Below are 16,171 nucleotides of genomic sequence, written 5' to 3'. Positions count from 1 at the left end.
AAAGATAAATTAAAATTTCGATGTATGTCTATATATATATATATATATATATATATATATATATATATATATAAAGAAAAAGAAGAAAAGGTAAAAAGGAAGATAAAAAATAAAAATAAAGAAAAAATATTTTTCTGACAAAAATGACAGTTCTCTTTTCGAACAAGTTCGACAAGTTCGACAATGCCGTAAAATCAAAGTAAAATCAAACGTTCATCCTTGTGTATGTTTCTCACTTTTGAGAATTTTTGTATGTATGTGTATGTAATTGAAGTCTTCGAAAACGTAATTATCGAAGAAGCGAGTTAAGAAGGATAATTAACAGAAACGCGTTGGCTTATCTCTCTCTCTCTCTCTCTCTCTCTCTCTCTCTCTCTCTCTCTCTCTCTCTATTCCTCTCTTTTCTTCTTCATTCTCACTTTATTCTCTATTCTCGTATTTTCTTCAATGTGCGTTCGAGACTTCGTAAAGCTTCGACTCATTTAACTTTGGTGACTTTCGAGAGGAAGAGATAGTCATTAGTAATTCTTCGAAAATTATTCGCAAAAGATCTTCACAAGATTATAAGGATTGTAGAAAATTTGATCTTGTAGTATATATTCTAAGAAGACAAAAAGAAAAAAAAAAGGAAAAAGAAGAACATGATTTAAATCGTAAAAAGGTAGAAGTCACGAAATGTCAAGTCTTATACATAAATATATACATACATCGTACATAAATACATACATACATACATACGTATATATATATCCATCCACGTACACACACACACATACACATACATACGTATATGTACAAATTTATATATGTATCTATATTTATGTAGTATCGAGATTAAATGTTAACGATAACTTTCTTAGATATCGGGTATCGATGTTTGGACACGTGATGAACAATTTAGAATTTCGACACGATAATATATATACACACACACACATACACACACATACACACATGCACACATACATACATACATATATATTTACAATGGTGACATAGTCACGTAGCTTCTCAATGTGACTAGATGCCACGGAGGAGGTAAGACGTGTCAGAGGAGGAAGAAGTGGAGGATGGTGTAGCTTAAGGGAGGTGGTGGATGGTAGCTCAGAGGAGGAAGAGCGTTCGTAGAATTTGTTACGAGGGCTAGTGCACCCGACTCTAAAAGCGTCCGAAGATAAATGAGACGTCCAAAACGTTATTTTCCTTCTCGCCCTCTTACCATCTCTCTCTCTCTCTCTCTCTCTCTCTCCTTTTTCTATCTTTTTTTTCTTTTCTTTAACTCGTTAAATAGGATTTAAAGCATACTCGACGAACAAATTATTTTCTGGTAATCTCAACACTCGCTTCCCCCTTTATTAGATTTATTAATGTTTAACAACCGAAAATTTGACTTTCAACGAGCATTTAGATTATCATCCGAAATCACGTTAATCGTATACCATTAGACATTAATCGAGAAACCTCAACTCGATTAGAACTCGTAAATTATATTAGAATTTCTTAGAAACAATGAAACAACGATTGTGAACTAACGTATGAATATTTCGATCTTCCATTATTCACGTATCCTATAGATTTCGTTTCGTTAATAATATCGATACGATGCAAATTGAAACGATGGAATTAATCGATGATATTAATTTTAAACGAACATTAAAACAAGACTAAATCCAAAGTTGTAATACTTTTAACAATGATATTTAACTCGTTAATGACGTACATACGTACGTACGTACAATCTCTCAAATTTTTCTTCAATTCATTCTTCATTCTATTTAATGAAAGATACTGTCATCGATTAAAAAGAAGTTAAAGAGTTGAAAAATAACAACGGTTTGTCATTGTGGCGGAGGGGGCGGGATGGGATTGAACGATTGTAAATAAAAATAAAAAAAAATAAAAAATAAAAATAAAATAGAGAGAGAGAGAGAGAGAGAGAGAGAAGAAAGACCGTAGTAAATAGAGGAGATAATACTTGGGAAGAGAGGAGAGTAAAAAAAGGACAAAAAAAAAAAAGAAAAAGAGAAAAAAAAGAAGAAAAGATAAATATATCAATCGTGAGGGAGGAGAAGCTTCTTAACAAGCGAATCGTTTGAAATAAATAAAATCATGTAGGATGTAAATATAGTACAGATGAAAGGCTCTCTCTCTCTCTCTCTCTTTGTCTCTTTTTAACGCATAAATCTCCTTCTTCTATCCTTTTGATAATCGTACTGATTTCTCGTTATGTTCTCGTACAGCACATCACTGATCCATTGACTCCTCCTTTCATTAGACATGAGTGACGTACACATATACGCATATATCCAGCAGACATACATAGGCAAAGCTATAATATAAATATATATATATATATATATATATATATATATATATATATTTATATTATTTAATATATATATATGGAGAAGACAATAAGAGAGGAGAAAGAAAAAGAATAAAAGAAAAAAAATTATACACAGAAGAGATCGTGAACATATATATTATGGTATATACATATTAAACGTATGTACGTACCTATATATATGTATACGTATATATATATATATATATATACATGTTACATATATATATATATATATATATATATATATGTACTTATATATCTAGCGAAAGATACGTTCTTCGAGAGAAAAGCATATATTCTGAAACAAAACGTTCGAAGAAAAGTCGAGATATCATGGATATGATTTAACCATAATTTTATTAATAAAATAATAATTTTTTTAATAAAATTCGAAATAAACCGTCGAACATTCCTTGCTGACAATAACTATGACTAACTTTGTTTTGAGGAATACACACGAATAGGGTTAAATAGAGATGGTGATGATAGTAATGGTGGATGGTGAATGGTAGGTAGGAGAGAGAGAGAGAGAAAGAGAGAGAGAGGGTGAGAGAAGGGTTTCATCGAAACGAACGGAATAGAAAATTGCTTATGGAAGGTGACTGTCGTTCGTAGCAAAAGATTTCGAATTATCTTTTTTAAGATAGAACGACTCCTTTCTCCTGACATTTTTTTCTTTTTTTTTCGTTTTTTCTTTCTTTTTGTTTCTTTTTTCTTTTTACAAGGAAACGAAGAGAAAAAGAAAGAAAATATAAAGGAAGAAGAGACGTAGAGGAAGGATAATGTATAAAAAGGGAATACGTTTTAAAAGCGTCTCCACTTTTCGAGAATTCCATCTTGAAGCGCGAAATTATGAAAAAACAAATTTCTATTGGCAATTATTTTCCGCGAGGAGGTTTAAGTTTCATCAAAAAAAAAAAAAAAAAGAAAAAAAAAAGAAGGGAAAAGGAACGAAGGAAAAAAAAAGAAGAAACGAAAAATAAGAATAAAATTTGTTGACGTTTCGAAAAGTGATTCGTTTTTTTCTTTTTTTCTTTTTTTTTTTTTCTTAAATTATGCGACTACCAGTGTTAATATTTTTCGTTCGATAAATTTTATTCTTACCTCGTCTTTTCTCTCTCTCTCTCTCTCTCTCTCTCTTATCTTTCATTCGTATGTAGATATATTCGTAAAAAAAAGATTCAATCTTTTCTTTCTTGTTTCTTTTTCCTTTTTTTTCCCTTTTTTTTTCGCCCCTCTTCTTTTGATTTCAGGATACTTTCCACTGCCGCCGGTCTACTGTCTCGCTTGGATTTGTCTGGACGTTCTATTTTGTACGGCAAGCATAATGCATCTCTGCACTATAAGCGTCGACCGATATCTGAGCCTACGTTATCCGATGAAATTTGGTCGGAATAAAACGAGACGAAGAGTCACCCTGAAAATAATATTTGTCTGGCTACTGAGCATCGCCATGAGCTTACCTCTCAGTTTAATGTATTCTAAGGTGAGAGAAGTCATGATTAACAAATAAAATTCTTTTTTCATATAATATATATATATATATATATATATATATATATATATATATATATATATATGTTATACTTACACACACGTATGTAAATCTAAGGATAATTTTTATTTACTCACGATTCATATAAATATATAATTTGCATGTACATTTTTTTCCTAAATATTCAAAATCCTTAGTAAGTTCTATTTATTTTCATTCATTGTACAATATTTTTTTCCTTTGTTTTTCTTTCATACTTACGAACGATATCAATGTAACATAGATATAATACATTTCGAATTCTTACGAGTAAAGAGTAATAATAGTAAGGGAAAAAAAAAGGGGATTAGTTCTTCGAAAGTTATTGAATGAGATTTTTTTTCTTACCTTCCCCATTAATCTTTACGACCACGTTTTATATATTAATATCGATAATAAAAGATAGAATAATGTTGAGTTGGAAGGGTTAAAAGAAAGGAAATTCGTCTGTTTCCTCATCGTTTCGTAAAGAGATAGATGATTAGATAGACAGATGAAGGTGAAGAGAGAGAGAGAGAAAGAGAGAGAGAGACAGAGAGAGAGAGAGAGAGAGAGAGAGAGAACATCTCAGAATTCCAAAGCATTAATTTTCCCCCTTGTTAACTGTCTCGAACAGCAGAGTTCTCTCTCTCCCTCTCTCTCTCTCTCTCTATCATCTTTCTCTATCTCTCTCTGTCTCTCTCTTTGAGGGGAAAAAGGGTAAAGACTACGTGTGTGTGCGTGCATGCGTGTGCGTGTGTTTGTCTGTGTTTGTAAAAGAGGAAAAGACCAAATTTGCGACTTTCGTTTCATTCTTGGGAATTTGTAACATTGTTGGCGTTATTTGCCAGAGAAAACAAGAACTCGGAATTACCAGAGACTCAAATAGTCTTGGTAAATGTTACAAAATTGTCAGTATATGGTGAAACCTCTTTCTTCCTCTCTCTTTCTCTCTTTCCCTTTCATATTATCATTCTCTTTTATATTTCATTCCTATAGAAACGCATTCGATAAACGTTTCAGTTTTACAATTTTCTGATAGAATATTGTTCCTTTCATTTTCATTTAATTCCAAAAGAAGTATTTTTCGTGTAAAGTAATCGATAATATTACGTACTACGAGTGTTCTCATCGTTCTCTTATCATCTGGAAATAATACTTAAATTTAGGTATTCTCATAATTGCTATTGCGTTAATTGCGATAGAAACAAATGTTAAAATGTATGTTAGAAATTATTATATGTAAATATTTATGTATTTAGTATATTTGTGGAAGAAGAACGGACAAATATTAAATGTTTCGCAATCTATTGAAGAGATAAATCGTTCTTTTCAATTATTCAAATTCTTCCAACAAATTAGAATATTTGAAATGAATTTAATCCTTTATTTCTTCATTTTTTTTCTTTTTTTTTTTGTTTTTTTTTTTCTTTTAATCGTTTAATAAATCAATTTCTAATTGGTAAAATACGAACGATAATCTCATTCGTATTCATAATTATATATTGTTTCGAATATTTGTCGTTATATTTTCTTTTTGGATATATCACAAGTGGGAGGATTTTGAAGAGATTAATGTAACTTAACTTTTGCTTTTCAAAATAGCAAAATATTTAAGCTTTAGTCTATTATCTGGTAAAGTCACGTTGGTCACTAATCCGGATAATCTAAATATATATGTATTCAAGAGAATTAGTATGAAGGAAAGCTCGAAGCTCTCTTTGGTCTTTCCAACGAGTTCCCTAACGTTAGCTTTCTCTTTCGTCGAGAGACCATTTACCCCGATATTACGTTTAAAATATATGTCGATATTAACAATAATTAATCAAGACAAGCGTTCATTAGTTCGTTCGTTTATACCTTCGTTATCACGGTTAGAGATAATATACTATGTGTAGATAACACCGTATTAAACCTTCCCTTATAATTAGCATTGAACGCAACTATTGAACTATAAGATAACTATAAGATAATTTGTGAAGTTTCATTAGATAACACGTAAACGATAATATTCTCGTTGTTCCATTAGACGAACTTAATAAATATGAAAGAAGGAGTAAGAAAAAAAAAATAAATAAATAAATAAAAAGAAATAAAAGAAAAAAGAGAAAAAGAAAAAAACTCATGAAAGTAGCACGTATTTACTTGAAATGTAATTTTGACGATGGTTAAACGAGTAACGTTAGGAGGGCTTGAAATGGGGCGGGAGGAGGGCCTGCTGAGACGTGCGTGCTAAACGAGAATAATGTTACTTACTACAGGAGTTACCAAAGAGAAAGAGAGAAAGAGAGAAAGAGTTTGAAATATCGAAAATAGCAATTTTCTACGTAAGGATTTAACGAGCAGTAAACGGGAAGAAAAGAAAAAAATATAATTATAAAAAGGAGAAAGGAAGGAAGGAAGGAAGGAAGGAAGGAAGGAAGAACGAATGTGTGCTTTTTTAAAATGTGATCAAAAAGTATAGAAAAAATTGTTCTCAATGGCTATACACGATTCTCTTCATATATAATGAGAATGTTTCCTTTGTTTTTGTATTCCATTTGAAAATATTCATTTGCATTCCGCGATTCGATCGTCGTAATTAAAAAAGTAATCACATAAATTCTTTGATAATGCTCGTATAAATACTGCAGAAATTTCGCGGATTAGACGATTCCTTTTTATTACGAATATCGGAGAGATATCTTTTGGTCGTTCTATAAAAGATACAAGAGAGAAAGAAAGAGAGAGAAAGAGAGAGAGAGAAAGAGAGAGAGAAAGAGAGAGAGAGAGAGAGAGTAATTCGATTCTCTCACTCGTACACGAGAACTCATTTTATTCATGGGAAACCTATTTTATTACTATTAGCTATTTTCTCTTTCCTACTGTGTTCTATTTAAATGTACACATGTATATAAATATATATGTATGTATTAAATATTCTAAAATATTATATCGCATAAAATATTATATCGCAAATGGTTTATCATTAAGATGATACTTTTTAAAAGGGGCGTCTTGTAACTACTCTTTCGAAATATCGATTTTTACTGCATTTAGATAGCAGATAGAAAAATAGAAAGAGAGAGAAAGAAAGAGAGAGAGAGAGAGAGAGAGAGAGAGAAAGAGAGAGAGAGAGAGAGAGAGAGAGAGAGAGAGAGAAAGAGAGAGAGTGAGTTAATAAGCATAGAGCTTTTCATCGACATCAGACAGTCGCTATCATATTTTTCCATTCGTTCGAGACGCCATGAAGCGTATTATCGACAGGCACAGAAGCGGAGCTTTAGTCGATGTCACTCTCTAGAAATGCATGAAGATCTAAGGCTATAACTCTCTCGGTATGGAGATTTTCGACGTTCGCATGGATCGTAAATATTTGATTTAGGACTCCAAAAAAAGAAAAAAAAAAATAAAAAAAAAAGAAAAGAAAAATGAAATAAAAAGAACAAAGAAAAATAAAAAAAAAAGTTTACGTAGAGATATATTTTTTTTTTCAACGACTAATACTATAAAGACCCTTTTGTAATGAAACGAATAATAATATAATAATCATTATTATACGAATCCATTAGTTAATTTAAAAAAAAAAAAGAAAAAAAAAAAAAGAAAAAAGCAGAAAATATCAAATTTCAAATTAAATTAGACAACGTCAGTTTTGTATAATTAAATTTTTCACGTTCGCACCGATCGTAAATGTTTGATTTAGGGTACAAAAAAAAAAAAAAAAAAAAACAAAAGAAAAAAAAGAAAAAAAGAAAAATAAATAGATCGTTTCTATCGGGACATATTTTTTTTCCCAGATTACGATAACTATTCTTTAATCAAGCGGATAACAATATAATCATCATTATATTTAAATTCATTATTTAAATTTTAAAACAAATATCAAATTTCAAATTAAATTAGACAACGTTCGTTGGTACAATTAAATTTTCCGAGCTTTCGCTCGTATCGGTAAATATTTGATTTAGGGTTCAGAACAAAAAAAAAAAAAAAAAAAAAAAAAAAAAAAAAAAAAAAAAAAAAAAAAAAAAAAAAAGGAAAATAAAACGGATAATAATAAACGGATAATAAAAGGAAAATATATTTTCTTTTTTTTCTTCTTCTTTTTCTTCTTTTCATATTACGATAACTCTTCTTCGATTAAACGGACAATAATATAATAATCCATATATTCCAATCCATTAGTTTAATTTCCAAACAAATATCAAATTTCAAATCAAATTAGACAACGTTGGCCTGTACAATTAGATACCAGGAGATAGTTAGAAAATAGATGGTTGTTTCATTGGTTCAATGAATTTCGAATAATCGGAGTAAACCTGGTTGACCTAGCGTGAAGCCAACGAAAATTCAAATATGGTCTTTGTACGATAACGTTACGCATTATGTAACGCATTACTATCTATGTACGTACGTACGTACATAGAAAGTTAAACGTAAATCGATAATAATAAACGATGCACGAGTACGAAATACATAAATATCTATGTATGTATAGGTCGCGAGGTTCCGTGATATTACCTGCTTATCACGTATTCAACGTACGTAAACGTTTCATCCGTGACAAAATGATTATGTTACAAAGCGACGAGCTTCATAATATTCTTTCGTTCTTCTTTTGTTTATTTTTCTTTTTCTTTTCCTTTTTTCTTTTCTTTTTTTTAATCTGTTTTTCTTCCTCTTTTTTTATTTTTTCTTCTTTTATTTCCTTCCCTTCGAAACTCTACAATTTTTATAATAATAAAACGGAACTATTTATAATCATTGAATTTCATACTTACCTTTAAATGACAATTAATTGAACAAATCGATTTTTAGAAGGAACGTTCCTCGATTAATCCACTTTCACATTGTATTAAATAAAATTAAAAATAATTCTATAACGATATCACATTTCTTTCTTTTTTTTCTTGTTTTTTTTTTTTTTTTTTTTTGATATTATTACAGTAAATATTTTATCATCGATTGTGCACAATTTAATATCATGAACGAGTTAACGTTATTATTGTAATTCTTAATATTGATACGTATAAATAATTCGTCGATGTTCGAAATCGATTCTTAAAAAGGAAAAAAAAGGGAGGGGGAGAGAAAGAGAGAGAGAAAGAGAAAGAGAAAGAGAGAGAAAGAGAGAGAAGACTGATTTTATTGTAATAAGTGCTAAACTCGGGCAATTTCACAAATGATTTGTTTTTTTATTATTACGTTAAAATCCAAAAATGAATCGTCGATTATTGAACGTCGAAGAAGAATAGATATTTCTTACGTTCGACTTATCCGAAATAAAAGTATCACTCTAGAACGGTGTACTGAACAAAGATGAAAGAAAAAGAAAAAAAGAAAAAAAAAAAAAAAAAAAAAAAAAAAAAAGAAAAAAGACCTAAAGAAAAAGAAAAAAATTGAAACAATATTCAAGAGACGTTAATTAAAAAATGGAAATGCTTCTCGCTACAAATTGTTGATTGGAGGATGTCTAATGTGTACGCTATTGAACGCGTACAAGGGAGACCATTTACGTATATACATATATATATATATATATAATATATATATATATGTATGTATGTATGTATGTATGTATGTATGTATGTATGCACCTATATATATCTGATAGACGAACAAACGATCGACTTATTTATTATTATGATAGGCGAGAGGGAAATATTGATTATTATATCACGTATTGTCCCTTAATCCTCTGTATACTCGAACGGTTCCGGTGGATCTGCTTCCTTTTCCTCATCGGGTTTTGGTCCAAATGCTAAAACATAAAAATCAAAAAGAACCAAATGGTCAATATACGTGTTCGTAATACGATCGTCGACGTTTCAAGATTAAACCAACGATTTAAGTAATTGATTTTAATCACGGCCGAATTTATCTTAATTAAATGGTCCATTAGCGGTTAGAGTTGAAACTTTCGAAGATGGAATATATATATCACTTCACTAAGGAGATTAATAATTCAACTAGATGTAAGTAGGATAATTTCTTTTTTTCTTTTTTTTTTTTTTTTATCGTACGAATTTTATTCTTCTTTTTCTTTTTCTTTTCGACACTAGAGAAGAAGATAATCGAGTAAAAAATTGTATCCGTTCGAAATAATTTCCGAAAGGGTCTATGTTAAAAAAAAAAAGAAAAAAAAAAAACAATATATATATATATATGTATATACAAAGAAATATAAATCATTATATCTCACCGGCGACTGGTTCAACCAGTTCCTCTTCAGTATCCGCTTGTATATGCTTAACCATAACGATACCCCCAATTTGAAGATCCTTCACCGGTACGTAATGGCTACCATCGACCAATTGAATCACCTTCAATTGTTGTCGCAATACTCTAGCTGGATTTTGAAGAATCTCAAAGTTCGGCTCTGGTTCCTTCTTCTCTTTTTCACCCTTTTCCGTCTCATCTTTACCCTTTTTATCGACTCTACTACTATCCTTCGTATCTTTAATCTCCTTCTCTTCCTTCTCTTTCTTTTTTTCATCCTTCTCCTTCGGTGTATTTGCCGTTGATTCCTTTATCTCGACGTTTTCCTTCGTCTCTACCACCGCCGGTGGATCCTTCAAACGATATATTAATACTTATATAAGTATCGTATATTAATCTTAAAAAAAAAAAAAAAAAAAAAAGAAAAAAAGAAAAAAAAAGAAAAGAAGAAAAAAAAAGAAGGAAAAGGAAAAAAGAATCTAATTTATCTTCTGGTTAATCTGGCAAAGGATAAAGAAAATAATTCGAACGAACGAATATAAATGAATGAACGAACGAACGAATGAACGAATAAATTAAATGACATCTGACTTTTAAAAACTATAAAGTTGTATAAGTCAATATTGATTGTTATACGTTTTATAAGTCGAAATAAAATAACGCGGTTCCTAGAAAACTTTTAAATTTATATATATATATATATATATATATATATATATATATATATATATATACGTAGGAGGATCGTTTTTAAAGAGACAACGAGAGAGAGAGAGAGAGAGAGAAAACAGAAAATACAAAGGATTCTTTATTTTTTTTTTTTCTTTTAATAATTTTAAATATCAGATTACGTCGAGTTTTTACAATTGCACATGGTGTATTGATGATTGAAAAACGAGCTCGATTTCAAATAATATACATTTAATAATGCACGTCAATTAATGGATTATTTTTATTAATATAAAAAGGGGGAAAAAAGAAAGAAAGAAAGAAAGAAAAAAGAATGTTATGTCTTACCACGTCCATTTTTTCATGAGAGTCACGTGCTCTTCTCTCAGATTCCTTCCTGCGCGCTCGTGCTGCGATACTGAGTACAGCGGTAGTGACCTTTTCCCTTTCTTCGCGCTTTTTCTCTTCGAGCGGCGCTGGATATGCGTAGATACTTGGCCGTGCATTCGAACGTACCTCCAACTTTGGCATTTTTAATTGAGCATTCAAAGCGATCAAGCAAGTAGGCGTAAATGCTAAGGCAAGGCAATGTGCCAACGGGAACCAATACCAATACTGAGTGAAGACCAGGGCACCAACGACCGCCAACATATTTGTATGACCTGTTCTGGATTGGAGTGACACTGTCACGTTGCGACCACCTACAGAGAGAGAAAAAAAAAAAAAATTTTTTTTTAAATTAATTGACAGAAGTATGTAAGCGCATGTGTTTTTTTTCTTTTTTATTATCGTAAAAAGTTTGAAGATAAGCTATGAAAATAGGGACGTTTTAAAGATGGATCCGAATGTTTTGTAAAAAAAGAAAAAGAAAAAAAAAAAAAGAAAAAGAAAGTTTTCCAAGACAACGGGAGATTGGTTTAACTCGAGAGGCTTCTTTATAATCTCCTTGAAAGTTCTTTAGTCTTGAAAGTCCCATATTCTCTGTCTCGACGATGAGAAGATTAGAGAGTTTTGATCATCTTACCAGCATCTATGATACCCTGTGCAAGAATAGCACCAAACTTGGCCATGACGTCCTCGTGCTTGTCGACGACCACCTTAGCGTAAAGGGCACGGAAATCCTTTACGCGGGAACAGGTAGCTTCGGTCTGTTGAATGAGAATCATTGCCGAGGCTATTAACGCTCCCTGTCTAACGAAGTTCACAGGGTCGTTCGTCATTGGATCTAAGAGTGCTATTGCCTCTTTCAGGCCGGTTCCAGCGCAGGCAATTCCCAGAGCCATTGCAGCGCCATATCGAACGTGAGGATTATAACTCTCGGCCAATAGAGACACTACGCTTGGACATTGCTCGGGTGTTCTGAAAAAAAAAAAAAAAAAAAGAAAAAAAATCGTTACTCGAAATATTTTTTTTACAAAGGTCACGTAAAAAGTTTTTCAAATATTTACTCCTTACATTGGAAAAAAAAAAAAAAAGTTTCAAACCATGATATCGAATAATTTTTCAATTATAACAATTATTTTGATATCAATTGTAAATCAAAATATAAGAATTATCGTAAATGATTAAAGTAAATCCCAAAGGAGATGCGTGGCACATTCAAATACAGGAGACATAAATGAAATGGTAGCGTATTAAGGCCATTATAGATACATAGATACTTTCATAGTTATTGGTTGATTAATGATTTCGAATTGTTGAATTTAGAAATGGATTTATATAGTTCGTTGTTGTTATAACTTGTTTCGATTTCCCGTCTGATAAACGTAAAAGTTTACACGTTAGTATCTGAAGTGGATTGTGAATATAATTCTCCTGTATCCCCGACATTCACGTCTAACTCTGTATCAATTCTGTACATTTCTTTACACATATTTTTTGCCTCGTTCATTCGAACGCGAACCATCTCTCTGTAGATGCGATTTTTATTCGAAATTTAACTCAATTGTACCGTCGAGGATACTGAATATTGATTTTTCTGTCCCAATCATTTTATATATGTATATAACGAATATAGATAAACAATCATGGATACCTCGTTGTTAAATAATCTAGAATGTATAATAATTATAACAATTATATATCGTATATATTTGATATTATCATTTCGTATCACCGATTTCGATTCCATTTCTATTGTCTTTACGACTGATACTTGTTTTTTTTTTGGTGTATGTGTGTGTGTGTGTGTTTTTGTTTCGTTTCCTTTTTTTCTTTTTTCTTCTTTTTTCTCTCTCTCTTTTTTTTTTTGTTATTTTCTTTTAAATCTTCATTTAAAACTAATCCGAATCACGTATGTTCAATGATTACGACACGAGTTTGTTGTGTTTCATCGATTAAATAGTTTTATCGATTGTTTCAGGATCACAATTCCGTATTGGTCAACCGTACGTGCCAAATACCAGATCCTTTGTATAAGCTGATTGGTAGCATAATCTGCTTCTACATACCGTTAGGTGTTATGCTACTAACATATGCATTGACGGTGAGACTGTTGGCAGAACAGAGACAGAATATCGGTGGAACTACCGGTTGGTCATCAGGATGGTTAGGTGGTCCACAAGGTACAACCACGGGAGGTTAGTGTATTATCAGGTACACTGACCTGTGTCTTATTTATTATACGTTCTCGATCGTAAATATCAATAAATTATCACGTACAATTATATTTTCTCTCTAATGAACTAACGTAATAGGTCATATCGTTTGATTACCAATATAAGTTGATTTTCATCGGCAACTTAATTAAACTGTTCTCGAATCTCGAATCACCGTGAATACGAATAATAACTTTGTTACATGAATAATCTAATGGATACGATTACTGGGAGAAATTTAATTAACCATCAAATAAACATACTTTTCTTTTTGTTTTTTTTTTTTTGGGTTCAATATCGTTTTGTGTTCTTTTCCTTTTGTTCTTTTTTGATTTTGTGTTGTTTCTTTTTCCTTTTTTTTTTTACTCACCCATTTATTGTACACGACAAATTTCGAGATTCTATTGGAAAAAGGTAAAGTAATGCTTAGTTAAAAATATTTAGAATGGACCTTATAGTTTTTTTTTTTCTTTTTTTTTTCACGAAATTGCGAGAGAGTAACGTTGTAGAAAAGTAGAAGAAAATCGAATTTCGATAACAAAATGGCACGATAAACGTTCGTGAAAATGTGAACAATGATAAAGAGTATTTTAATGGTTTACCAATTGATCGAGAGAAATCGAGTGCAATGACCCAATGATATATAATACGATTCCGTGATGTCGATGAAGAAAAAGTAGAGACAATTTTTTTTTTTTTTATAGCTTGTTACGTAGGCAAGAAAACGCGTAGGTATGCATGCGTGCATATATGTATGTACGTATGTATATATATATATATATATATATATATATATATATATATATATATGTACGTCGATGGAAAAGACGAGCTTTTTCTTCGAAGGCGTTATCACCTGATACACCTATCTCTTTGTGAAATTCAATCGCCTTTGCCGGTTGCACTGATGGAACTACGCGAACGTAGAAGAGCAAATATGCAGCATATATATATATATACGTATTGAGAGAGAGAGAAAGAGAATAACGATGAAAGTACGAATAAAATCGAGTTGAAATATCATATGCGAACTTCTCGTCCTTTTTGTTCTACCTTTTCTTTTTTTTTTTGTTTTTTCCAAATAACACAAAATAAAAGAAACGAACTAACGAAATCACAAACAAACAAACGAACAAACAAACAAACAAACAAACAAATAAACCAACGAATCAGCCATTCAACCAAAAAAATATTCAAAGGTATTAAAATATTATTTCGTCGTTCATTCAAAAAAAAGTTTCTAATGAAATGAACTTGTCTCTTTTATTTTTTTTTTTAACTCCTCTTTTTTGTTTTTCTTCTTTTTTTTTTTTTTGTTTTTTTCATTTTTCTTTTACTTTTATTCTTCTTCTTCTTCTTCTTTTTCTTTTCTCTCTCTCTCTCTCTTCATTCATCTTCCTTCCCTCTCGTGAATGATCGTTCTTCTTTTTGAAAGATCGATAATTCGAATAAAACTTTTCTTTTTTCCCCCTTCTATTCTATTCTATTATCCAAGGACGACAACTAACGAACGTTAGAAAGGATTTCTCATCCATCATTCAAAGTGTGTGTCTTTTACTCGATGCAGGATCGACCGGATTAATCCATTGCAATCATTATTTCTCTTATCACGAACTAATCTATCCCCAAGGATAGAGAGAAACAGAGAGGGAGAGAGAGAGAGAGAGAGAGAGAGAGAGAGAGAGAGAGAGAGAAAGAGAGAAGTTGTTTTACACATGTTATAAGATATATGGATCTTGTTAGAGTCAAAGATCATTAAGAATAAGCAAGGGGAAAACTTATAGAAAAATATATAAAATATATAAATTGATTTTGACGTTTTCAAAAAGAGTGCAAATATAGTTTATATTATGAAAGATAATGTTAATGTATAGTCGTTCGATTGGAAATGTGATTCAGATGTTTCTTTCTTTCTTATTTTCTTTTTCTTTTTTTTTTTTAATTTCATTTTTTATATTTTATGATTAAAAAAAAAAAGAGAGAGAGAGAGAGAGAGAGAGATTGAGTAGGTAGAAAAAAATTATTCGAAACGTTTCGCTCATGCTTCGTTTGTTCCTGATGATTGAATTACGAGCTGCTAAAAATTATATAACAGATATTTTTGTTTTGACACACATGCACACATACATACGTACGAGATATACATCTGGCGAGATATTTCATTTTGGTTTTTTTTTGTTTTTTTTTTGTTTTTTTTTGTTTTTTTTTTTTTAATTTTGCGCGACACTCTCTTTTTCTCTTTCTCCCTATTATTCTCTTTTTCTTTCTCTTTTTAGCTACGTACGTAGTTGTTATAGAAATCATTTCTGGACACTTGGTATTTTCTTTTTTTTGTTTCTTTTTTTTTTGTATTTTCTTTTTTTTTTTTTTGTTGGATAACATTTACGTTTACGGTTTTTGCAGCTGTTTTTTGCATAACGATTTCGAATAAACGATCTCCGATAGAAGGAGACTGTTATATCTGGTTGGTCATTGTCTACCATCACGTTTCTCTTTTTATCAAATAAGTTTTATTCCCGATAGCGATCCCAAGTCATTATTTCCATTCTCAATTTTTCGAATCATCGAAGCGACGAAGCACCCACGTGTTTTCACCATCCCCGTAATAAAAAAAAAAAAAAAAAAAAAAAAAAAAAAATCAACGTCGTTGATCTTTCAGTTTGGGGAAGATATTAATTTTTATAGTTAGATGGATAAAGCAAGAGGATTATCATAGAAAAAGGTGGAGATACAAAGATAATGTTGAAAACTGTGAATGAAAATGTTGGAGTCGAACGAAAAAAAAAAAATATCCCCACCAGCAATATACACGTATATATATATACATATATATATATATAGGGT

General features: G+C 30.7%; 2 protein-coding genes across 4 annotated transcripts in view; one reads left to right on the top strand and one right to left on the bottom strand.

Moving 5' to 3' along the window:
- Positions 1 to 16,171, top strand: part of LOC124423174 (dopamine receptor 2) — a 68,858-nt gene that overhangs the window by 34,021 nt on the left and 18,666 nt on the right. The window contains exons 2-3 of one of the 2 annotated variants that reach the window (XM_046960661.1): positions 3,601 to 3,833; positions 13,093 to 13,309. In XM_046960661.1, the coding sequence (XP_046816617.1) occupies positions 3,601 to 3,833; positions 13,093 to 13,309 (450 nt within the window). The remainder of the gene's footprint in view (positions 1 to 3,600; positions 3,834 to 13,092; positions 13,310 to 16,171) is intronic. The other variant, XM_046960662.1, reaches the window with a different exon arrangement.
- LOC124423173 (26S proteasome non-ATPase regulatory subunit 1) overlaps positions 8,971 to 16,171 on the bottom strand; it is a 63,026-nt gene continuing 55,825 nt past the window's right edge. For both annotated transcript variants that reach the window (XM_046960659.1, XM_046960660.1), the window contains exons 11-14: positions 11,755 to 12,089; positions 11,079 to 11,431; positions 10,045 to 10,414; positions 8,971 to 9,603 (exon numbers count right to left, since the gene is read on the bottom strand). In XM_046960659.1, coding sequence (XP_046816615.1) covers positions 9,533 to 9,603; positions 10,045 to 10,414; positions 11,079 to 11,431; positions 11,755 to 12,089 — 1,129 coding nt within the window. In that variant the 3' untranslated portion in view covers positions 8,971 to 9,532. The remainder of the gene's footprint in view (positions 9,604 to 10,044; positions 10,415 to 11,078; positions 11,432 to 11,754; positions 12,090 to 16,171) is intronic.

Source organism: Vespa crabro, chromosome 3 (genome assembly GCF_910589235.1).
Source record: "Vespa crabro chromosome 3, iyVesCrab1.2, whole genome shotgun sequence".
Classification (NCBI taxonomy): domain Eukaryota; kingdom Metazoa; phylum Arthropoda; class Insecta; order Hymenoptera; family Vespidae; genus Vespa; species Vespa crabro.
Note: the sequence above shows the minus strand (reverse complement) of the source record. Positions and strands in the feature narration are given on the sequence as shown.